The 24,309-nt window shown below is 40.2% G+C and overlaps 1 protein-coding gene and 1 long non-coding RNA gene across 8 annotated transcripts in view; one reads left to right on the top strand and one right to left on the bottom strand.

Moving 5' to 3' along the window:
• The first annotated feature begins 6 nt into the window (after positions 1 to 6).
• On the top strand, positions 7 to 8,226 carry LOC112975112. Its single transcript, XR_003256485.1, has 4 exons — positions 7 to 312; positions 2,270 to 2,394; positions 3,401 to 5,216; positions 7,578 to 8,226. It is a non-coding gene; the product is annotated as an uncharacterized LOC112975112 (long non-coding RNA).
• Positions 505 to 24,309, bottom strand: part of DIP2A (disco interacting protein 2 homolog A) — a 128,364-nt gene continuing 104,559 nt past the window's right edge. For 4 of the 7 annotated variants that reach the window (XM_026084811.1, XM_026084812.1, XM_026084813.1 and 1 more), the window contains 16 exons: positions 23,708 to 23,909; positions 23,094 to 23,203; positions 22,870 to 22,950; positions 19,619 to 19,742; positions 18,690 to 18,811; positions 18,265 to 18,376; positions 17,935 to 18,044; positions 17,322 to 17,452; positions 14,328 to 14,496; positions 12,507 to 12,677; positions 8,838 to 8,899; positions 7,570 to 7,627; positions 6,907 to 6,981; positions 6,029 to 6,203; positions 3,367 to 3,490; positions 505 to 2,509 (listed from right to left, as the gene is read on the bottom strand). In XM_026084811.1, coding sequence (XP_025940596.1) covers positions 2,257 to 2,509; positions 3,367 to 3,490; positions 6,029 to 6,203; positions 6,907 to 6,981; positions 7,570 to 7,627; positions 8,838 to 8,899; positions 12,507 to 12,677; positions 14,328 to 14,496; positions 17,322 to 17,452; positions 17,935 to 18,044; positions 18,265 to 18,376; positions 18,690 to 18,811; positions 19,619 to 19,742; positions 22,870 to 22,950; positions 23,094 to 23,203; positions 23,708 to 23,909 — 2,079 coding nt within the window. In that variant the 3' untranslated portion in view covers positions 505 to 2,256. Of the gene's footprint in view, positions 2,510 to 3,366; positions 3,491 to 6,028; positions 6,234 to 6,906; positions 6,982 to 7,569; positions 7,628 to 8,837; positions 8,900 to 12,506; positions 12,678 to 14,327; positions 14,497 to 17,321; positions 17,453 to 17,934; positions 18,045 to 18,264; positions 18,377 to 18,689; positions 18,812 to 19,618; positions 19,743 to 22,869; positions 22,951 to 23,093; positions 23,204 to 23,707; positions 23,910 to 24,051; positions 24,139 to 24,309 lie in introns of those variants that run through there. The other 3 variants (XM_026084816.1, XM_026084817.1, XR_003256484.1) reach the window with 3 other exon arrangements.

The raw sequence follows: 24,309 nt of genomic DNA, 5'->3' as shown, positions 1-24,309 counted from the left end.
GGGGTGGGGAGTGGAGGGGGCCGCACTTTTGGCGCTTCATCCATTAAAAAAAGCCCCGCCGCCCCCCTTTACGCTTCTGTAATTAACAAAACAAAAGGTTTTTAAGGTAAACGTGCTCCGTCTGGGCCGGCGCCCCCCTCGACGCGCCGCTTCCTCCCGCAGGCGGAGCGGAGCCGCATGTAGGCCGAAAGGCTGGCGCAGGGCCCTGCCCCGGGTGCCGGGCCCGCAGCTCGGCGTCCTCCCCCCACAGGGAGCGGCCCCGCAGGCGGCTCCCTGGCCAAGAACCTCCTGCTGAAGTACTGCAGGATGCAGGTATGAAACACCATGGCCATATTTAGGAACACCCAGCTTTGCATAACTGTAAAGAAATGTTACAAAAAAAACCCAAACCACCAAAACCTAAGTGTTAAACCAGCCAACATGCAGGTGAAAACAGTGCACTGTAGAAAAGTTACTTTTTGCGCTAAAGAGGCACGAGAAGTTTTACCATTCAGCAAGGCAAAGTTTCAAGAGCAGTTTTGAAATGTTTAATGTGCTTTTTGTTTTAAATCTTACTTTACAAGGCAACTTGTCTCACTGTCACCAATATCTCAATACAAAAATCTTACAATGCTTTATTTGCTAAAAAACTACAACATTAAAATTGGGGTTAGGTAGTTCTTTCCTTTTGCCAGCTGTTCAGTTACGAGGAGTGTCCTGTAGTCCATTGCTAAAGGTCACTGTACTTAAACAATAAGTTACACAAGTTCTGTACATAATTACAGTCAAGAGTTCCAAGATATGTAGCCGTATAATACACCACAGTCAAACACCATGAGGGCAAAGAATTACTATATATGAAAGCTTTTTGTTGAAGAATTTATAGTTTATTTGAGCAAGAGTCATTTGATGTCCTCCTCACAGGGGACTGACATCCATCTTTCTTAGGCACTGATCCAGGCAGAATTGCCTTGCAGAAAAACCTGGCTGTTTTGCCAAACTCATGCATTATTAAAAAAAATTCATGTAGCTCAAACTCTTTATTAGCTCTATAAAAATAATTATTTGCTAGACTCGTGCTTATCTTCAAATACAAGTAGTACTTGAATAATTTCACATTCTCTTTCTGAATTAGGTTCACTGCAGTGTAAGATCAGGCAGAAACTTCAAAACCTTAATTAGTCGAGTGGGACTCAACCAATTGGATATTTCAGCTTGAACAAAAACTCTGTCTAAATACAACTAAAAGATGAAAGTTTGTACCACAGCAAATCCAGCTAACTCTAACACTGAATATCTTTTCCATGGTGGAAAAAGTCACTATTATATAAGTTTTAGCACAGGATATTCAGGGAAAACATATTGTAAGATCATGCTTTGTAGACAGTTCTACTACTGATTCAGAGACTATTGACTTTGGAATGAAGTTTCAAAAACTTGGCTTTATGCAGGGCAGTAATTAACAGCTTAATGCTATGAAAACAAGCAACTTTACTACTTAACATGAAGTTATGAGAGCAAGAGCAATTAAGCCTCCTGCATCAAGTAGTTAAAACTGGATATTTATCTTTCATTATAAAGTTTATAGCATTACAGAGTCCAGCTTGGCACTGTAAGTAACCGTGTTACAGATGCAGTATTTGTTTTTGCTTGGTACGAAAAGGCTGAACAGCAGCATAATTGTTGTAATATTGAATCCAGGATTGGAATGAATTGTTTTCTTCTGAATGAGGATGAGTCAGTGATTTAAAATAAAAGGCTGCATTTTTAAACCTCAAATATGTGCAAATTCCTTTTGGTACAGTAGAGAATCTGGTAGAGATGCGTGCAATCTTGAAAGTTATGTGCCAGCACAGTTACCGCCAATATATTGCAAACAAGCACATGGAGAGTTAACTCCAAATGGTTACTCACAACTTTCAGTATTATTTGCAAGAGTCCTCCTCACAGCTGGTGTTCTCTCCCCACCCCACTTTTATGTCCTTTTATGCAGTGCATCAAGATATTGACATTCATAATTATTGTAAAAAAATTGGTCCATGATAGTTCTATTAAGTTTCCTTCAGGAATTCCAGTAAATTCTCCATCCTAAGACAGCTGTAACTGTTGTAATGGATTTTATGAAAGCAAACGCAATCTGAGAGATGAAGGCCCTTGAAGATCAGCATCTCCATTCTCCTAAGGTCTTCAGAAGCTTTTAAAAACACAAAGTGATTCAGATGCTATTCAGAAAGTCTCTAGATTTTGGTGCTTTAGCCTTGGTGTGATTTTGTGTTTTCACATGTTGTAGGCAACATAAATAGGATCCAGCTGGTCAGCTAAAAATCCATCTCTCAAGTGCATTCGTTGCTTTTCACCACGGGAATTGATAGGAATAACACCTGGGTCCACAATGACCACAACACCGACTATAAGGTAATGCTCTTCCAGAACGACATTTGTTACCAGTGCAACCAAGTCCAATGCTTCTTGTTCTGAGCCTTCTAATTCCACAACCACCACAAGCAAGTTGGTCCATGTAAATACAGCACTGTTGGTTTGATACAAATATTAAGTGTGAGAAAAAAAATTCTATAGTCAAAGGAGTTAGTCAGAGAGAGACTCACTGGAAATAAATCTTCCAAGGACTTGAACAAAATGGTGAATGGGAACAAATGATGTAAGTAATAGTGATATGAAAATATTCATAAGTCAAGAGATATCAAAGCTGTAATTTCACAGGATAGTCTTTGCCACTTGTTTTTAAATTGTCCATATAGAAAATATAAGTGGGTCTTTTTCTCTTATATGCACACAATCATGTATTTAAGTCCTTTGCACTTATGCATTAAAATAAGAACCACTAAGTTTTCACAGTCAGTGTCTGCATGCTTGATATTAATGTACTTTTAAATTTCTCCAAATATTTTCAGAGAAAAAACAGAACCTCCTCATTTAATAATTATAGCAACCACTCTAGGACTAAAGAGGACTCATCGCCAATGGCATATATTGTCCGTTTGTCCCAAATGAGAATAATTATATTAGAACTTACCATTTAAAAAAAATCCCCAAGATACCTATACCACAGCCAAGTGTATACATTCTGACAGCTAGGAAAATCCACAACACAAAACTTAAAGTGCCCTGCTACCCTGCTCGCATCCTGCCCTCCCCATCTTTCAGACTATGAAAATTAAACTCTAATAAAGTTGTGGGGGGTTTTTTGAGTGGGAGTGTGGGAAGGAGGGGAGGTTATTTTTCAGTTACTCTAACAGCAGTAGTTTCTAAAGCAAAGTTTGATAAATTCACTCTTTACCGCAGGCTGTCAATCTAGCCTGCTGCTCTGCAAAAACGTGACTCCAGAAGAAATAAAAGGATAGAGAGAAGTAATTCTAAGCCTCTTACCATTCCGCAATGCTCTTATGTGCTCTTATTACAGAGGTCTCTATGTCAATGGGATGATACCTCATTCCTCTGAGCTCCAGTGTTTCATCCAAAGAGCCTACCACGTACAGGGCATCATGCCTCTCTGAAATATAGCACAGACATTCAAAATATCATCAGGTCTGAAGAACAGACATCTTCGCTTGTACGTGTTTGTTCCTAGCGTTCTATGAATTTCACGGTGCTTCCTGGGAGAAGCACGCTGTAATACACATCAGGCTCTACCATTTGGAAAGAAAAGGATTAACAGCTCATTTAGCATTTCCTTTTGCTGGCTTAAAAAGGAAGAGGAACAGGACTGAAAAGAATTTTGGGGTCATCCAGTTCCACCCCCTCTATTACATACAAAACATAATGTAATTCCCCTTCATAAAGTCAGTCAAAATCCACTGTTAAAACATCTTTTTGTCCTACTATTCTTCCTGAAGAACTTTTCTCCTCTTACGAATGGGCACATTCTTCCAATTTTCAAATTTAATTCACTTTTTACCTGCTTCTACCCACTTGTCCTCATGCCAACAACATTCTTCTGTTCTTAAGCTCCCCCAATTAATGCAGAGAGAACAATTCTGTTCCCTCCTTAGCCTTGGTTTTGCTAGGTTAAATAAGAGGAGCTCTCCTAGACCCTTCTTGCAGGACAGGCTCTCCGCATTGCCGTTTGTTCTGTAGCTCAGTTCTGTTTGAATTCACTTTTTTTCTGCACCTGTTTTAGGAACCTGCTCAATTGTTTAACTTGAAATTAAAAACACGCTGGGAAGCAGCAGTATATTTCATGCATACTTGCAAATAATTATCATACGTGGTCTCTCTCAAACTGGTAACAAATTAAGGATAACTGGCATTGTTCCACAGTGGAAAAAAATCCCCATGATAAATGATTTTTCAAAAAGCTACAAGGCACAAAAAGTTACTGTAGTAATCTGGTTCCTTGCCATCTGTAACTTCTCTTTTTTTGTGAGCGAGTGTCTGCTCAGAGATTCCAATTTCTGTAAGCTTCCAGCTTTCTCAAGAAGAGGGAGCCATTTCATTCTGAACAGTGACTGAAGGACAATTCTGCCAAAACATCCTGTGCAGAAGCTTGTGCTAAACAGCAGTACAATGCGCACAGGAGGTTAAGCAACTGCCCTAGAAAAATCTGAGTGGGGGAAAGCAAGGAAAGCTGAGAGCACCCTGGCTGAGTCTTTTCTAACGTGATCTGCCAGCTCTTAAGGGGAAGATAACATGCAATAAACACCTTTTTCGGGGAGCTGGATCTACTTTATGATCTGCTGGGACTGCCTCCCTTTGACGCTTCAGGAGCTCAGGAGCAGCAGGCCAACAAAGTACTGCTCAGTTTGTTTAACTGTTGCACGGGTGGGGGCCTGGTGCCAAGAAGGGACCATCCTGCCTAACGGTTGTAGCTGTGGGCGGATGCCACGACTCTGATGCAGACTGTTCCTTCACTGGAGCGTACTCTCTGCGCTCCGATGGCACTGACTGTGGAAGAGGGAGGCCTGCAGGAAACTACTCTGGAGGAGATGGAACTTCATCTGCCTAGTAGTGAAGTGAGCTGCAGGGACTCCTCCAGCAGGAGTGACAGCACCCACCTTACTTGTTCGCGAGAGCCCAGGGGGAGACTGAATCACAGCAGAAGAGCGGCCTGGAGCACATCCTTCTCTTAGTGACTGATATAACAGAGTTGCATCACAGACCATTTCTGAATCCCGGAGAACTGGTATCCAATGCAACAGATGGGGTAGCTCCTCAAAAGCCTGGGCTTTCAACGAATCTCTCTCCTTGCCCACTCTCCTTCACATAATGGAGAACTAAAGGTAGAGTGGAAGTGCGTGGGGTCCCACAGACAGTTATATTCCAGAAGTGGGAACACTGCTTTTCTATCTTGTATAATGAATGATTAGACAAAACGTAAAAGGTGTCTGCGACCTCTCTACAGCTAATTATCCAGTGACAGACACACAGACACACCCACTGTAGATACCACTATTCACTGAAGTCTAATCACAAGTTACAGTAGATATATTGCTAATGAGTGATAAGCATTCAAACTTGGGATGTTTAGAGATTATTATTATATATATATTTTTTAAATACATGATGATCAAGAGATATCTAATTCCATATTCCAGCCCAACAGAAAAAGGAGCAGAGTCTTTCCTCCAGGTACTTAAATATCTCAAATTCACTTCTGAAGGGCTGGGAAATCATTGCTATTTGTGCATGTCCTAAAACCATGGCATGAATTGACAGTATTCTCTAGATCAGCACTGAAATACCACATTTTTGTCAGTAAGGAAAAAGGCACAGGGGAGAAGTAAGTAGAATGGCACTAATGCTTTAACTGATGTGCTCATGGCATTTTGTCAAAGTAGAAATAAAGGACGAGGATCCTGTTTTCTAAAGCTATCAAAAGGGCATTATGAATTTCCCATTTTGCATGATTGTCCAGTATCATTATAATCAATGAATATATACAGCGTAAGAAAATGTTCCTTTTACCTTCAGCACTTATCTTTTATGGAAGCCAGTAAAAACTTGCAGGACAGCTTATTCTTTGCTAGCTCAGCTACCCCGAACTGTTTTAAACAAATCCTTCTGTATTTTCTTTATAAATGTTTTCTCTCACCTCCGCTAGCATCAGTAAGCTCTGTTCTGCGCAGAAAGCCAAGGTATCCAGTCCGTGCCCAGACAGTCTGAGTGTCTCCAAAACTCAAGCGAGCAGTAAAGTGATCAGCGTGCAGTGCTTCCTCTCCATACACTGTGTAGTAACCGGTAGCATTATGTGGACTACTCACCCATATCTAGGGGATAAAAAAAATGACAGAAGGGAGCTATTCCCATATAAACATAGGTTATTTTGCCAGATCCAGGCAGCATAATTTCTTGATTTAAGAAAATCTGTTCCATTGACAATTTTGCTGTTCCTAGAATGACAGAAGTTATTTTAGAACAGTCATTCACTGACTTCTGCCCCATAGAAAATGACTAGGAAAAAGGACTAAAAAGTGAGTTTTCTATACATGTAACTTAGTAGAGAGGAAAAATGAACTAGGCATTTGGCTCACCAGAAAGGAAAACTTTTTAACCAAAGGTCTTCTATTAATAGATCTTAATACACTCAAATCCAAATGCATATAGAACAGAGATTAAACCAAGCAGCAAATTATCTCAGTGCTACTCTCCACTGATGGAGTACATAATGAAAACAAGACAACGAGATATTCACTGCATCTTCTAGCTGCCAGTCAGACACAGACTAGTCACCTGGTACCACCACTTGGTATGCAATATTTTGGCAGAGGAGGGAGCAAACTTTGCAGACGTTCACAGAAGCATGCAAATGTTTTGTGCTTCTTTGTGACAATTTCAGCTCTGTGCAATTCGTTTGCTTGCCACATTAAGGTGATCACAGTTATCCCACTAAGAGACAGGCATTTACCTAATGATTCATCTATATATTAAATCACTGCTGATAAATAAAGTACAAGAGCATCAACGCTTTACCTCTCCTAAATGCGAGTCTCCCAGAGGTCCCTTGGTTTCTGTGTGTGCTATGATAACCTTTACCCCTGGAAGAATCTGCGACAGGAAGCAAATGTGTAAAATAGAAGTTAAAAGTTGAATTCATCAAAGGAAAGGTAAGTTAATAATGCAGTGCCATAGCAGCCAGCAGTCCCCCCAGTTCTTCCCTTTCTACTCCCCTCTGCTTCACAGATATCAACCATGTTTTCCTACAAAGATGCTTAATCATTTAAACACTGAGCAGCTGTTTGCAGCTTGTACTTAGCTTTGAAGTTGATATATCTATTTCACACCTGAAAACTGCCTTCTGTGTGAAGGCCTGTGATTTTTCCAGCTGTGTCAACAAAACATCCTGTTACTTCACTTTGAGCTTTGCTTCATTTTAACTAGCTGTTCCTTTTAAGCTCACTCTCTCTCTCTAGTGCCTCTCCCAGATACACTGTGATTAGTGAAGCACATACAGCATCTTACTGCACAGATTCTGTACTGAGCTCCAACAGAAGCAGCTCAGCACGCAGATAACGGTAGCGAGGGGATAGGACTACTCCGTGCTTTCTCAAGTCTGGATAGCTCCAAGTGCAAAAATAAAACAACTCACAAGATAGCTGGATGCTGCTTTACTCTAATGCTCTCTAAATCTCTCACCTTCCCAGACTCCATAAGCGGCAGACTGTGTGGAGAACCTCTCTCTACCAAACGTACCCTGAGAAGATAAAAGAAGAAATTTGTACAAAGACTTATGAAGTACAGTGAAGTTAAATATGTGTATTCCATAAGCTGACTTCCAACAACTGAGATTTAAGCGTGCAAAAATTAGAGAAGATCAGTAGTCACAACAGCTGTGGGTTAACAGAAGCCACTGATTTAACATTATCAATGGTGCCTTTCCTTTAATTTTTCTTAATGGCATTATGTTACTTTAAATACAGAAATAAATACATACAAACATGTATACATATATACATATGTATATGTGTGTATACATATGTATATATATACATATATATGAATCCTACTAAAAATACAGCCTGAACTTGTTACTGCTAGCAGTTGTATCAACCAAGTTAACTAAGAGGCAAGATAACAGAAAAATCACAACTACAGAATAAACTCTGATGGAAAATATCCTCAGCAAGTTTGCAGAAGACACCAAAGCGTGGGGGGGCAGTCGATAGGCTATAGCGCAAGCCTGACACTCAGAGAAACCTAGGAAGGCTGAGGGAATTCAGTTGGTTTGGCCTGAAGAATGAAGTCTAAGGGGGGATCCAACTGCAGTTTTCCACTACCTAAAGGATTGTTACAGAGAAGATGGAGCCAGATATCAAAGTTGCGCACCAAAAGGACGAGAGGCCAGGAACATAAGCGGCTAGAAGGGAAATACTAAGGAGAACTTCCTCCCCAGACCAGGGGCACACCCTCATGAGAGGTACCCAGAAAGGAGGAAAATGCCCATCCTTGGAAATTTTCCAAACTTAACTGGACCTGGCCCAGAGTAACCTGATCAAGCCTTGAAGTTGGCCTTGCCTTGAGCAGGAGGTTGCGTGAGGGACATCCAGAGATCCCTCCCCACCTAAATGATTCTGTGACTAACCAGCCAACTGGCAAGTGACCATTTGCTCACAGGTACGGTTAGGTAAGAAACAGCTAATCTAGATTATATGTGATCTTGATGAATAGACAGCAAGTTAAGTGAGGGTTTAGAAAGGAAGAGCAGAACAAGTGATGGAGGGGAGGCCGGAAAACTTCCAACACAAAGTGGCCATTAAGAGATTCTCTAGGATGGGGTTCCTTGCCATACGATAATGAGGTATTAACTGCTGCCAGGAGTATTTCAACACACCAGTGCAATGCAACGGGGCTGAACTGTCCCCTCCACAGACTTCCAATAGTTAATGCTTTAACATAATCTGTACCTGTCATGTCGAAGTGCTCTCATATCTACATAGACTGTTGTTGGATCTGGTCCTGCTGTTCCCTAGGAATACAAAAGAAAGAAAGAAATTGAACGGAAGCCAGAAAATCCTGTTCTCATTTTCACATCCATACTGCATAAATTCACACATTCCTCTCCCTCTTTTACCGATGCTTATAAATTACTGCCCTACTCTACTAGAAATATAGTAAAACAGCCCCTCTATAGAGTGACTGCCATAAAGCTTTGATGTTTTATGGTAACCAGTAAATGAATGCACAAATGAAGTATGTATTTATACAGGTAAAAGCCTTTAAGTGCACCAAATTTTGTTTTTGTATGCATCTCTCTAAAAAGGCTACATAGCAAGTGGAAAGCATGTGAGCACCAACCTCTGCAGGCACATAATCCCTTTCCCAGTGCTCAACCGTTCTACTTTGTAACAGTTTTGTCAAGTTTCATTTAAGAAGAAACAAAACCATTTAACTAAAACATACCGAACCAACCCAGACCTTTTCAAGGCTCCTGCCAGTTACTGCCTAGACAGAGGCAGATCTCTGTTGCAGTCAGAGGTTGATAACCCCTCTCACGAGAGGTTATACTCCTAAAAGAAATCCACTTCCTCACATGGGAGCAGGGGATCTTTTTTCCCCCAGCAGTACTTAATCTCAAAGCGACTAAAACCTACTGTGAAATGCCTACTTAAACTTAAGCTGAAAAAAATAGGCAGACACACCATGTCTATCCCCCATTCCCCCCCCCCCCCCAGGGGAAGCAACAGTTTCTCATTTATTTTAGAGAGGAATGCTTAAAATGAGGCCACTGTGTCATCAATTTAAGATTACAGTGCTAGAATAGCAACAATGTCTTTATAGTGACATTGCTTAATACTTTGTAGCACCACTGCACTCAATGTTCCTGCCAACCGTTCCAGATTAACAGTATGATCTTTAAGAATAATCCATTCTTTAGTATTAATCCTTGCTATACCCAGTTTCTGCTTGTTTGAGAAAGTGTTTGTACTTCAGCTACAAGTGTTCTTTGTGAATAAAACCAAACTCCTTTAGAAAAAAAACTCGCTTGATCTGTTTCGGGTGGAAACTCCCTTATATGGGACACATTATTTACAGAGCAACACTCTAGCACGAGATTGACTTTAGGACATTACAAGCACACACATGCAGCACTATACCTGTTCAGCCAGCTTGCCCAGCCTGTTTGGCTGACAGAGGGACCACAAACAGAAGTAACAGAGGCCATCAAAGTGAGTGAAACAGAGAGAAAGGGGAAAAAAAGAAAATACAAACAAAGAGGCACTGGAGACATGAGATACACACAGCAAGATAAACAAAAAAACTCATACTGTTTTAGAGTGAAAAGAATATTCCCATTTCAGATTTCTCAGAGTCCAGCACTTAAGTGGTTCACTGGGAAACATGCAGGTCCCGCAAAATAAACCAGAAGAGATTCAAGCAGATACTATGTAACACCTATTTCCTTATCCTAACTCCCTCCTCCATCTGCAAGTATCTAAAGGCTGCTTATAACTTCAGAAATACCTCTTCAGTAAACCAGTCCATTAAGGTTGGAAGATATTATGTATTTATTTGCATGCTAACTTGTATCAAATATCTATTCGGTTTGGTTATTAATCTATATTCACTTAAACACAACAGTGCCGAATACAGGCTTTGTTTTGGAGAAATGGGGGAAAGCAGAAAAACAAAAAGAAGGCTATTGAAGAGTGGTAAACAGAGATGAAAAAAGGTATAAAATGAGGGGGAAGCTTAACTGCCCAGCAGCACTACATTCTTGACAGTTTTCCTGAAATATTTTTCACATTGTCATCTTAGAAATGTATTTAACATTCTGGGAAAATACAGGGGCTATTTACTTAGCATAAAACAGAGTATTCTACAATAAAAAGAGACTGAGTATTTCTCATATCTGCTTGTGAATTATCAGAAGGAGCTCTTGATATAAGAAGCTGTCAGCAGGATGTTATTACAAGTATTTTCTTCTAGATTCTGAAGGCTGCTCTTTGATTAATTTGATAGTTACGTGCTTCCACATTTGACTGCAGAGAAAGCTCTTTACTTGGCCCTAAATTGATCTCTTCTCACTTATTTTGGACAGTTTGAACAGCAGGTATTCAAAACTGGCTTTCTAAATCCTTATTTAGATAGGAAATTCAGAAAGCTGCTCTTTGGCACTTGGCATCTGAAATGTTGTATCCAATGAATTTAAAATCCTTCTGCACAGCCTTCTTAATTTCATCTGCAGTCTTATTTTTCCATCTGATTCATAAAATTGCTCTGACCTCATTTCTTTTTAACTGTTTATCTAGGGGTTGTTAAAAATCTTTTCCCTTTTAATGTGTGAAAGAAACCATATATTTCTAAAGGACAGTTACTAACAGCATCATATTTGAGAAGCTCAGGGCCCAAAGTGTGTGCATCTGTCTCTGATGGGAAAATCGAGGACAACATTAAAATATATTCTGAGAGGAAAAAAAAGCTTTCCTTCCTCTAGGGAGCACCAGCAAAAAAAAAAAAAAAAAAAAAAAAGTGTGTTTTATAAAAGCACAGTAGCAATTTTTATAGAACCAGCTGGTCCAGCCAGCTTGCATTAGTGAGCATGAACTGGACCAAAGTTCAGTTCATGCTCATTTAATTGTCTGCAAATAAAATTTACAATTACACACATACTTAATGCACATGACATCTTTGGAACTCCTCACATATAAAAAGCTATGTACTGGCACATCTGAAACCTGAGCAGTTTATTTATTAGCTCAAGTATAATCCAAAAATCCAGGGTGCTTTCCAATTTCTACACCATGCTTAATACTCTTGATTTTAGGCAAGCTATGGCATGCACACTTTTTTTTTTTTTTCTAATTAGAGAAGAAACACATCCATTAAAAGAGTTAGATGTAAATCTGATTAAATTACTTAGATCAGATTAATTTCAGTTGAGTACTGAACTACCACAGACAGACCTGGACCATAGCACGCCATTATCCCTAGTCTGGGAAGTAGGGCTATGTATTTAAAAGGCATATTATCCCCCTCAAAGCTTCCAATTTTATACCTTTCATTGAAAGAAGTCCAAGTCTCACATGAAGCGAGACAAACATATTTGCATGATAATAATGCTGATTTGAGAGCCTTCAAAACAGAAAAAGCCACCAACCTTGTCAATTTTCCTTGGTCTTTAAGGCAGAGTTTTTATTTGAGGAACTCTACCTTCATTTAATTCCACATAGACAAGCTACTTTTCCAACAGGCAAAATCTGAATCACATGAAAGCTGAAATAGCATTGCTTGAAATATTTAAGATGTTTATCAATAAGAAGCTCTGTATTTAATTTAGTACTGCTCCTTCACGGTAGGAAGGAAGCAAGTTTCTTAACACCGATCCTCCATATTAAAGAGGCATCTCAATTGCTCAGTTAGCACGAAAAGGAGAAACTATCATAATTCACATTCCTCACCACAAGCATGCAAGAAGATCTTCAGGGCTTATTTAACTTGAAAAAGAAAGCACATAATGAAGCTGCAGTTTATAAGGTTCATTAGAAAAAAATTACATACAGCTGACTATGATTTCCTATGCAGTTCTCAGATATGCTGTGGTTAAATGGAAGGAATAAACAGCTTAATCTCACCTGTAAGCAAATTGCTACATTGACCCGGCACCCAAAGGTAGTGCTCACTGCACGAGCAGAGAGGCCCAAGTCTTTGAAGAGCTTAGAGAAAGACTGTGTTAATGTAATCCTTGGTCTCTCCTCTGCAACCACCATGCATGTTCGCACACAGGACAGGTTAACGCCTTTCATCTGTTTGAGAGATTTGGTAAAGAAAATGATACATTTTAAAAATCAACATTTCTAGAAAATGTCGAGGTCATTTGAATTTGAAGGACAGCCTGACTTTAAAAACACTAGAACAACTGTCTCCTGGAGGAAGGCTCTCAGGAAATAGAACAAATAGATACAAACATTAAAAAAAAATATATGATCATCACCACCCCCACCGTTGTTTTTCTTGTGGTCAAGACTCAGCAACAAGTTTGCCTAAAAAAAAGGCTACACCCCCAGGTTGGCTCATAAATACTCTCCCCTCAAGGCCCTGACCCTGACTATCCACGCTGTACAGATATGGGTCATTCCCTGCTCCCGTCTGGAGAGAGGCAACTCTCCCCTTTGAAACGAAATCTGAGCACAGTTAACAGCACAGTTTGTTTCGATGTCTGATCCGGTTAAACGGCATCGACCTGGACTGCACTCTGTGTGGCTCCATCCATCCAGAACAACCCTCTAGCACTGTGCCAAGAGGCTTTGCGCTCTCATGGCGGGGCTTGACGGACCATTTACATCATGTAGCACTCTGGTGGGCTGCAACACAGCCACTCGTGGTTTTGAGCTGAAAAACCACAACACATAGTTGTCTCAGGGCTGGGCAGGCACCACGTGAAGTTCACAAGAGACCTGCTCACTCCACGTAGGACGCAATTCAGATACAGGCAGAGCGCTTGGGAGGATATTAGCTCTCAGCAGCAGGACTATGAGCCTGTAGCAAGCGGCTCAGGGCCAGGATTCACTTTACAGCGAGGCCCAGGAGGACAGAGGAACAGACTTTGTCTATACGGAGAATAAGCACAATGCAGCTTCATTCTTGCACACAGGCAGCTGCCAAACATTCCCAGCTAAAGTGCTGAGCAGCTTAGTTACTAAAGCCATGGGAACTCTCCTGCTATTGAGACAGAAGCACCTCTTCAAATAAATTAAGTTTCAGTTAAGAAATTTCCCTCAAAAGAAGAGAAAAAGATGCAGAAACGTGTAATTACTACTGTTAGTGAACCTAATTATTTTGGTTTACAGAATTTGTTATTCTTCCATATGCTCTGCATAGGAAGCTGAAATTCAAAAATAAGTCCAGACATCCATTTCTGATGATGCAAAATTGCTCAGATTAACGGATAACTCTCCAGTTTCACCATATACTAAGACTTACAGCTAAGACTTTGGCATGGCACAATTTGCTGTCTCTGCGTACCAATGGGCAATAAATCAGCTTTAGAAATCAGCGCTTTTGGTGTGAGGAAATCTGAAGGCAGGGGACACCTGCCAGGCTTGTTTTTTTTTCTTTTTTTTATTGTTTTCTTTTTCTTTCAGACAAGAAAAAGTTGTTCGGCTTGCTAAGTATTTTGCCCAGAGTTTCACAAATATTTATCAGTGCGAGAGGCAGTACAAATAAGTCAAGTTGAAAACAGACTTCTTTCAGAAACGTGGGAGGCTGAAACTTCCAGCACATTCAACGCTTGCCTAAAGCAAGTCTGAAAGGCTTTCAAAGAAACAGAGAGGAGTCCATCTTATACAAGCTAAAATGAAATAATTTCAGAAAAATACTTTATATGTCATATAGATAAAGATATATTATATGATACATGATATATGTCAGTATGTTAAAAAATTAAGTCCTCCTACCCGCAGCATATCAGTCTGCGTTCCAAGCCCTTTGGTGCACATCTCCATCACTGAATAAGAGCAGAATGTGACACGCACTTTGTACTGACTTACAGCAGACAACCACAGAGACACGTTGCTCTCCAGCTCAAGAGGAGGGACTAGAATAGACTGATGACCTGAATATACGCTAGAGAGGGGAAGAAAGATAAACACAAAGAACTTCAAGCCATCATAAAAAAGCCAAAAGTTACAGAAAGTCAAAATGAAGCAAAGGAATACGGGAAAAAAAAAAATCAAGAGCTGGTTATCTATTTGAATTTCAAGTTATCTTCTCCGTAAAAAGCAAGTATCTCACTGTGGTTTCAAACTGATTAGTTGGGTAAAAGCTACAGGTTAAAGCCACAAACTTTAAGGCAAGTATATACATGCGGCTCAGTAAATTGTGCTGAATTTACACACTGCCTTCAACTTTAGGCAAGTCTCCATTTTCAAATGAACTGTACCGAGAGGAGGGAAGAAAATGCCACCCCATAAGCTTTCATGCAAAGCCTCCTTCCCATGATCGGCTTCCCTTGGCAGGCTGTGCCTCCTCGCCTATTCTTGGCGGCGTAGCTGGCTCTCAAACCTTTTCTTGACGCCCGCCTGGAGGCGCAACACGCTCTCTCATCACAGTTATACCATTGCTATCATACATTTGTTGGGGAGAAGGGGAAACCCTCTGGCTGTTACAGTTCACTAAATGAGTATTGCCCATCTGTCCTTGGCCTACGGCCCGGCATCACCCATGGCAGACTTTCACAGTGAAGTTGAAGAGTAGCTATCCTCCTTGGCCCCCGTTTCTTGTGGGGAAACGTGTTCACCTCCATCCTTACTCTTTCTTCACGTTGTCCACAAGCAGCCTGGTATCCAGCACAGACTGCTTGCAACTGCGTGCTTGGAAACCAGCACCACTTGTGTCTGCCTCAGGCAAAAGCACCTCTAATCTGCTTTCTGAATCAGAGAAGAAAAGCTGTATTTGGTAGTGAAGATACTGTTGCAAGGAGCTCACAGATAAAACAGGAAACATGAAAAAGCGCCACTTTCTAATGAATGTAACTTACTTGCTTCCAGATGCCCCCAAAAATCTTTAAAATTGGCCTCCTGCCCAGAAAAACATTGCATATTTGCCATTTTCCTCACTCATATTCAAGTGTAGGATAAAAGTAAAACCCAGAATACTAAAGCTACTTTCATTAGAAGTTTCGTATAAGGATTGCGTGAAAAGAACACAAACAGCCCTTGTGCCAGAAACACCCCCTAGCTGCAAATTAGGAAGCACTGAGAGAAGAAACCTTTCCAATTCAGCAATGAAAACAAGAAGGGCACTTAACAAGGCCAACTGATGCACGTCCAAACTAAAGAGCAGAAGAACAAATCTGGCCGTCCTGTCAACAATTTCTGACAGCCTAGCAGGGAATTAACACTGGTGAAGTATTTAAACGGAATATACATAATTTAATCATAAGGAAAAGCAACTGCTCTGTTGACAGTTTTAAAGCATTGCAGATAAGCTCTGAAGCGTTAGTGGACTAATTTTCCCATTCACCTTGTGTCCATTCCCTTCTTTTCATGCCACCCCCTTTCACTTTTCTGCCAAGTGAAATCTAAGATGTCTTTTAGTCCATGAGTGATAGTCTAAGAACAAAAGCTAGAAAATGCTGAAGTGGCCATTACAAAGAGAACTTCTGACACTAAAGAGTTACCGTATTTTTGAGACAGTGTTACAGTTAGCGGTTACAATTGATAATTAAGCTTTGAGAGTCAGGCTAGTGAAAGTGCACCTTTTCATTAGAGTTAAAGGGATCTTAATATTGCAAAGCTATATCTCACCATTCAAGTTTTTACTGCACTTCTCCTAGCCTTTGCTATAGGGCCTGCCAGTTTTTGAACAGTGTTTATGTGAAGTATTTGGCCTAGAAACCAGTTAACATGAGTGGAGAGAAAGTCAAATTCAGAATCATGCCTTTTTTTTTTTTTTTTTTTTAAATATCCATAAATGACCAAGCAGTCTTAAATTGTCAAGTATTTGTTTAAAGTAGTTACTATCAAAAAAATCAGAGTGACATGGCCCTCTGTAAAACGAGGCTTAGATAAAACAACTCATTTTGCAAGACTAATAGCATCTCTGATCGCTTTCAAGAGGTAGCTTGACACACCTGCTGCCATTTCTCCTGACTAAAGTTGGTGTGTGTTTGTAGTTGGCACTATTTTTTAAGTTGCTGAGCAGATAAAAATCATTCTGTAATAAAACAAAGTCTTTCATACAAAATTAGTGCCCCATAAATCAAAAACAAAGCAATACCCTCAATTAAAAAAAACCCGACATTACATTAACTCCTGGATAGAAAGCATGACATGCAACTCCCTTGCCCAAAAAAATTTTTTAAAAATCCAGTTTTAGATTTTAACTCTTCCATCACTGAGATTTCTTTTTCCCTCCACCCTGCCTCACTTTACTGATGTTATAAATTATCGAACGTTACCAAAGTTAACTTTTTGCATTCTTTCAACACACTTGTTTCCCTGTTTGGGGGACTAGAGAGGCAAAGTTAACCACAGTGAACTAAATTTTAGTGAACTTAACTTTATTATCTGTTTATAAAATAACCTTTCATATTCGGTTTCTGTATTTTTAATTAAATATCTAAAACGCACTATTTTTTTTTCCATACTGGACACATTTCATATGCTTTAACCAATTTGAAGATTTAAAAGGCAAAAACAATTTCACAACTGTGCAAGACGTGTTGCATTACAGTAGTTTATCTGACTGAATCAAAGAAACTCTCATTGGTTTTCAGACATTAAATTGCTTGCCTTAGCGATATTTATTAGTGCACAACAGTAAAGTACCTATAACAAAGTCAATTGGGGCTACTTTGACAGTCTAATTCACTACCGGTCACTCGGTTTCTAGAGAAGGGAAGAGTGTGCCGGGGACGTACGAGTAAGCCCAACTTTTAAGTCACCTACCTGCACAGGCACCATAGCGCAAATCCCAAGCCACAGTAAGGGTCAAGGCAGATGGCAATCTGACGCGAAGGGTACAGCTCGCACTGTAGCTTTATCGAGCGACATAAGGCACTTGTAGCTGCGTGTGACATCTGTAAGAGAAAAACAGGCTCTCTCAAGAACAATTTAAAAAAAAAAGGGGGTTCACATTTAACAACTGATGGAGACATTTATTATAGAAGATACAGCAATGGGTAATGATTTTTAAGCACTTTTAAAACAGGAAAGGGATCACAGCCCAAAATTGCGTAGGTGCTTTTCGGGCTATCAGAATACGACATGTCTGTAGTCACACAACATCTCTGATAAGCACAACAGAAAACATTCATGAACGTTAGCACAAACGCTGTCCCCTTCAGACCCCTCAGTGATTGTTCGGATATAAGACTGAATACTTCCAAAAATGCATCAAGAATTTTTAATGTCACGCAAACTTGAAAATAAACCTTTTGAACAGTAAGACATTTCTTTTACCATTTTTATATTTTTTTTTTCTCTGGCAGGATGCAATAAATACCGAATATACCTGTACACGAGGAAATTAAATATATTAACATCTGTTCTATTACTCTACCTTTACTCCTGCTAATATACCAGTAGTAGATACACTGAAGTCCAAGTATGCCAACATATCTGGAGACGGAGGTCTAAAAATATTAGCCAGCTTCTTTTTAGGCATATCATCTATTTAAAATATGTAACAAAAAAAGGATATCGTATTACTATTTTGGAATAAGAGCACAACAATATAGCATTAACACAGGATATTTTCTATAGTTTATGAACAGATACATTGGTGCAAAGCAAGAAACATCCATCCAGTTAGCCAGCTATTATGTAACAAGATAAATAATTCAGTCTCCACGCTATTTATGCTTTATCTTAGTGGGTAAACATTCTGTACCTGTATCCAAAATAGTGGGCCATGTTTTAATATCTACAGCTGTTGCAGCTTCCTTGGACTTCAGCAGTTTCATTATCGCTTGTGTGGTAAGTATACATGCAGATTTACTGACCTGTAAAAAGACAGCATTAAAAATATTTATAAAACCAATAAATGCATGTTCCAGTGATTTCATATCCATCCAAGGCAGATAAACAGTGAGCTGAATGCAAAGAAAAAACACTGAAAATAAAGCAAATAAATTACAACAATAGAACATTTTAAACCAGCTTTAAAAAAGGTATTTATTAGCACACTAATTTTTCTCAAGCTTATTTTGCCTTGTCTGAGGCAAAGCAATTCATCAGGCCGTGTTACTAGCTGCATCAACAGCCCAACAACCACGAGCATTAAAAAAAAGCAATGTCTTACGTGTATACACATACCTCTACAATCATTTTGACGGTGGGCAGAGTGGTAGCAAGATTCTGCGGATGAGGGGGGCGAACGGTGATAGGTATACAACCAGCGTATAAGCAGCCATAGAAAGTTGCTATTAGGTCTACTCCTGTAAAGGATATTTGTTAAATTAAGGCAATGTTATCATAACATGAAAATCTAAATAAGCACAGAAAAATTTTAATAAAACGTAAGGATTTCTTGGTCACAAAGGTCTTTTCAAACCAATGGGCTGCTCTTGGTCATGCCCAGGTCTATAAGGTTACAATATTACACATTTCAGAGTTAGCAGGAATTATTCAAACCCTTCAAGTTTGTAGAATATACTTGCAGGGACAGCAGAACAAAGGAAATTATATAAAAAAAACAAACCTCAAGGTATTGTAGGTCATGAAGACGACAAATAAGATACTTTTAAAAAAGTATGCATCTGTTTTTCACAATTATCACTATGAAAAATGCAATTATCCTACTTCCAGAGGGTATTACTTCTTTCCTGTTGCACACCTGTAAACCCACAGTAGCAATACACAAGTCTGAGATCCAAATTTCACTTCCAGCAATAGCCATTCAGGAGGTTCGAATAACCGGCCTTTTCCTAATCTAATTTTCCATGGGTACAGATACAGTTTTATTCCCTTTTCTGAGGCTGAAAATCCAGAATCTTTCAGGTAGTTTAAATCAAACTACTTTCTCCTAACTGTCCAGACATCTGGAAGGGGGTAGATGAAATATATTTGGTAAATCTAGTTTGTCATTTGGAGAAACAACTGATTAACAAAATGACAAAGAGGAAGTCTCTCCTTTGACACAGTAAGTCACTGCTGCATACCACCACCTTAAATGGACATTTGAATGCTCTACCTTGGCAAGATTTGTTTTTCCTGTGGTGCCTAACTTTACGGTACTGCCTTACCTGGGGGATAAACCAGGGCTACGTGGTCACCAACATTCAGTCGTCCTTTCTCCAGCAGCGCAACCGCCACTCTCTCTGCTCTCTTGTGCAACTGTATGCACGACGCAGTGCTGGCCACAGTGCCCTGCGCAGAACAGAAGCAACTTCGGAAAACTTTGCGGAGAACACTTTGAAACGGTGTAACGTACTTGCTGCTGGTGCGATATTTCACTGTAGTTCTTTTTAACAGTAGGGCAAAGAGATTTAAAGACTCAGAATATGCTCGGGGTTTCAGAAACCGTGCCGATCGTTCCATGAACGCTAGAGAATTTTGTATGGACAATTTCAAGCTTCAGACAGTGAAGCAGTTTCTAAATGCAGGTGCTGCTACAAAAAGAATACCTTACAGATTTTGAAATTTGCAATCCAAGTATGAAAACACCGTAGTAAATGTACAATTTTTTTTTTAGCAGCAAGTGAAGCATTGCATCAGGTTTGTCTTACTCAGAGGTGCATGAAGATGGGGATGTTACAGAAAGCTCTCAATCTTAAACATTTTGCAGCCTGTTTATGCTACATTGACAGCATCACCTTGCTCTCACTGACCTTTTTTAAATTCTGTTTCTCCATCTCTTATTACCTTCTCTGCAGATCGCTAATGATTGTAACAATTACAAGTTCTACTGCGTCGGGAAGGGGACCAGGAGAAGTTATTCCCAAATAACCACCGTTTCAGATGCACTGTCCAAATGTACGTTTACACTAAGAATACACACGCCGCAAACAGTAGAGCCCAGAGACTTCTGCTCTTCTGTTTCCTAGCTAGGCTGTAAACCTGAACAGTTTCTCTATATCTTCAACTCGCAGGAGTAAAACGTGGGATACACCTTGCATCTTTGCATTACTCCTAACAACAGCTTAACGAAGCTTCTGGGACAGAGAGGACAGCAGGTATACACATGGTCAAAGGTACTGGCAGTTAAACTTTTTTTTCCCCCCCAGTAAAACTTCACCTGGCTGGATGACTGGTGGATGACACAGTAGATGACTAAGCAATAAACCCTCCCAGCTGTAGGTTACCTCAAAGTGCATCTCTAAATCTTCCAGGCAGCAAAGGATTACGGAATTACTCTGCCGAGCATAGTCAAACCTCTAGATGCCTTTGTAAGCAGAATTCTTAAGTGTGAAGGGATTCAGCTGATGTCTTCGGTACAGATATTCTTTTAAAAGGTCAAAGAAGCAACCTGAGCTCTGGTTGGAATGCACTGAGACTTCTGCTTCAGTGCATTTACTATCTGTCTTGTAGAAAGTGGATTTCCCACAATTATGTATTCAGAAAGTCTTCACATGGAAACAGCTGTGTCTTTTTTTTTTCTTAAGCAGTCACACAAAAAGTCATGGAGAGCACAAAAGGTTTAATCATATTTTTCGTGTGAAGACAGAAAAGATCCTTTTGCTATCCAAAGAAGTGATGCCTCAGTCTGAAGGCTGTTAGTTTGGGATGTATCTGTTTCCAAGACTACAAGCCGGTTCAAGAAAGTTTGGTGGGACAACCACCTCAAGAGAGGCAAACGAACATTCACAGAGACTGAATCAACCCTCCTGCTGTACTGACAGGATATGCCGGACATTTGCTGTGATAATAAATATTCAGTTTTAAGTCCAAGATGAACTGCCACATGCAATCCTCAGCCCAGGCTTTCAGCTGACTGATCCAAGGCCTAGCGTGGTGTGGAATGGCTTTGGCACTCTGGCTCAGTTTTACTAGGAAAATTGTTGTTGGAGTGTGAAAAAGTCTGCGAGCTAAAGCCATGCACAATAAGAGAACAGAAGTGTACTTGTTGAGATAGGAATGGTTAGCAGCTCAAGGATCCAGAATAAAAATACTGACATGAAAAGGTATAAAGCCTTAAAGAAGAAAAAAGAAGAGTAGAGAATGTGATGACATCAACTCAGCAACATCAAGGGTCAGCCTGGTCCAGGAAGCAGCAAGAGCTGACACTTCCCCACCAGAACGATGCCTGCCGGGCCATCGAAAGACTCCTTGGTTCTCTCATGGAGAGTGGCAAACATGTTAATGTTTTTGCATTGTAGCTTGCTAGTCCCAGCTGTTTAAGGCACATGTTAGCCCACAGATAATTGCTTTGTGTTTAAGTTGTGCATCTCCTTTTTGCAGAGTCTCTTTCTGAAGGGTAAAAGTTGCCTGAATGAAGTGACCCAGATAGGGAATTCTTTATTCTTTATACTAAAAACACCCCCTTCCAAAGACCTTTTCTCTGAGAGAAGAATAAAGCAATTCTTTGGCTTTTAACAATAACCATACTGAAGCAGCAGCTTCTGCTAAAGCAGAGTCTCACGAGAAAAGTGAAAACTTTGAACCATGTCCTAAACCATTTTGGCTTTCTGAGTTACAGGAGCACACAAAGGCAAAGCTTAAGCCATCCTTCAGTTCCTGAGGCTGCCGCTGGATGTTCCTAAAGGACATTCAGTATTTCACATGTCTGGGACACAAGCACAGCACAGTGTACATCTAATTTGTTACTGGGCTGTTATCATCACTGGAAGGGAAATTATTGAGGACAGGCTCAAATCAAAATTGACTCCAGGAGACCAACTTTGCCTCCTGGAAAGAAAGGAGGGTAGAATGAGGAAAAAAAACAAAAAGGTGCCAGAACAACAGCAGAAGAATCTAAACCATCTGAATATTCTGAAATGTGCACAACAGTACTGCTCCTTAAGCCCAGGAAGGTTGTGAAGTTCTGAGGAACATACAGAACCGCACTATTTTTTAATGCCCCTTTATGAAGTGTCGGACGCACAGGGTATGCATATACTCCAAAACTACTGACAGTCAAGTGCGGAACAGAATGGCTGTGAGCAAACGTGATCTACTTGGAAACAAGACAGCTACCTTGTCACACGCCATAAGGGTTCAGACAACCCTTGAGCAAAATAGGTATATAGAGCTCCTAGTCTTGTGCTCAGTGACAAAGGCACAACTGTGGCTTCCAGTAATGTGACAAAATGTTATGTAGCTGCTGGAAATGCAACTGCTGCAGTTTTTTTAAGCTAGGCAGAACACCTACTGAAATTCCAGATACAGAGTAAAAATTTAACCACTTGCTAACTAGCAGTAATTTACATCTGCTTCAAAACCATGACATCCCACACCGTCAAAATCTGACACATTTTAGGGAGAAGTCTATTTGTTACTTTCTTAGAATCCAAACAATCATGTACTGATCTCAAAATAAGACCTAAGTGCATCTCACCTTGGAATTTAACAACAAGAAGAGAGGATGGTCTGGAGTTGTCTGGGCTCGCCACTGAAGAACGTCTGCTAAATACAAGAACTGAAACAGAAAGAAAGAACAAAAAACACACAGATTCACTCAAAATGCATCAGGCTCAATTTCACCAAAATACCATAACTGCCCTTGCCTCATCTTGAACAGGCTGATTCAACTATTTCATATTACCAGGAAGTCAGCGTTACCTTTCTCGCTTGGTCATTATCTTCCAGCTGGGTAACATCTCTCCCTGAGGCTTGTGCAATTCTCTTTCCTGCAACAAGGTTTCCTACTATCATTGAAGCAGGACCAACATCTGCATTTTAAAAAACAGCACAAAATGAGAAAACAAAAAACAATCTAAGGAACATACAGCAATCGACAGTTCGGCCTGCAGATTACTATAACAACACACGCAACTTAGATCTGAAAAAATGAAAAGCTAAAATCCAAAGTCATATCTCATGGAACAAGAGAGTAGATAATAAGGTACACTAAAATAATCAATCATTCAGGTCTGTCTGTACTTCCGTACATTACTGAACTTTAAGATAGCCAGTACAGGACCCATTTGCAACACAGCATGTACCAATTAGATGCTTCCATAGCTAGCTGTCCTTGCATTTATCTAGGATTTCAGCCAGGCCTTAAAGCCCTTGCTGAGCTCTTTGCTGCAGTGGCTACACCGTTAGCTCTGCCAAGCTGGAGGCTTGAAGCCGCCTGACACGCACAGCACCGAGCCGTCACTGTGCCTCTGGATCACACCCCACATACACCCTTAGGAACAGCTGTGCAGAACAACACGTCCAGGTTTACTCACCTGGCTGTTTCTGTCGAGGCTTGGGCAGGTTAGTAACACAAGTATGTGGACACATTAAGACATTACAAGGGTGCAGAGCCCCCTCTAAAAACCGCTGCTTGGTTTCTGAAATATGGATTCCTCCAAGTGGAGCCTTTGGCAAAGTGTTGGCTGGCACCAAGGCAAGACAGTAGACGCCCACTTGGTGAATGCTATCAATTGCCTTGATAGAAAGAAAAGAAATATGTCCTACATTATAACCTAGGATGTAGCTAAAGCAAGAATTTGAATTCAAGTCATGTAATAACATTAAAATTTTTACTTGCACCACAATTTGCAAATAAAGGGTCCAATTCTGCACTCACTGAACTCATAGAAGTTGTGCCATGACTTCAATGGGAGCAGGAGCAGACCCAGGACTTTGCTTGTGCACTCTATCAAGGGGATGCCACCTGCACATCAGGGATTAGGAAAGTCTCTTAAAAGTGGGCAAAAAGTGCAGAGAGATTTTAAAAAAGCCAAAATTATATCACAGCAAATTTAGCACGTATGGCACAATCACAGAAGCGCAGTAGAACATAAAACCACAAAAATAGGGAGGAAAACATTTTGTTGCCTAAAAC

Source organism: Apteryx rowi, unplaced genomic scaffold, assembly GCF_003343035.1.
Source record: "Apteryx rowi isolate R43461 unplaced genomic scaffold, aptRow1 scaffold_650, whole genome shotgun sequence".
NCBI lineage: Eukaryota > Metazoa > Chordata > Aves > Apterygiformes > Apterygidae > Apteryx > Apteryx rowi.
The sequence above is the reverse complement of the archived record's forward strand: the minus strand, read 5'-3'. Positions and strand labels throughout refer to the sequence as shown.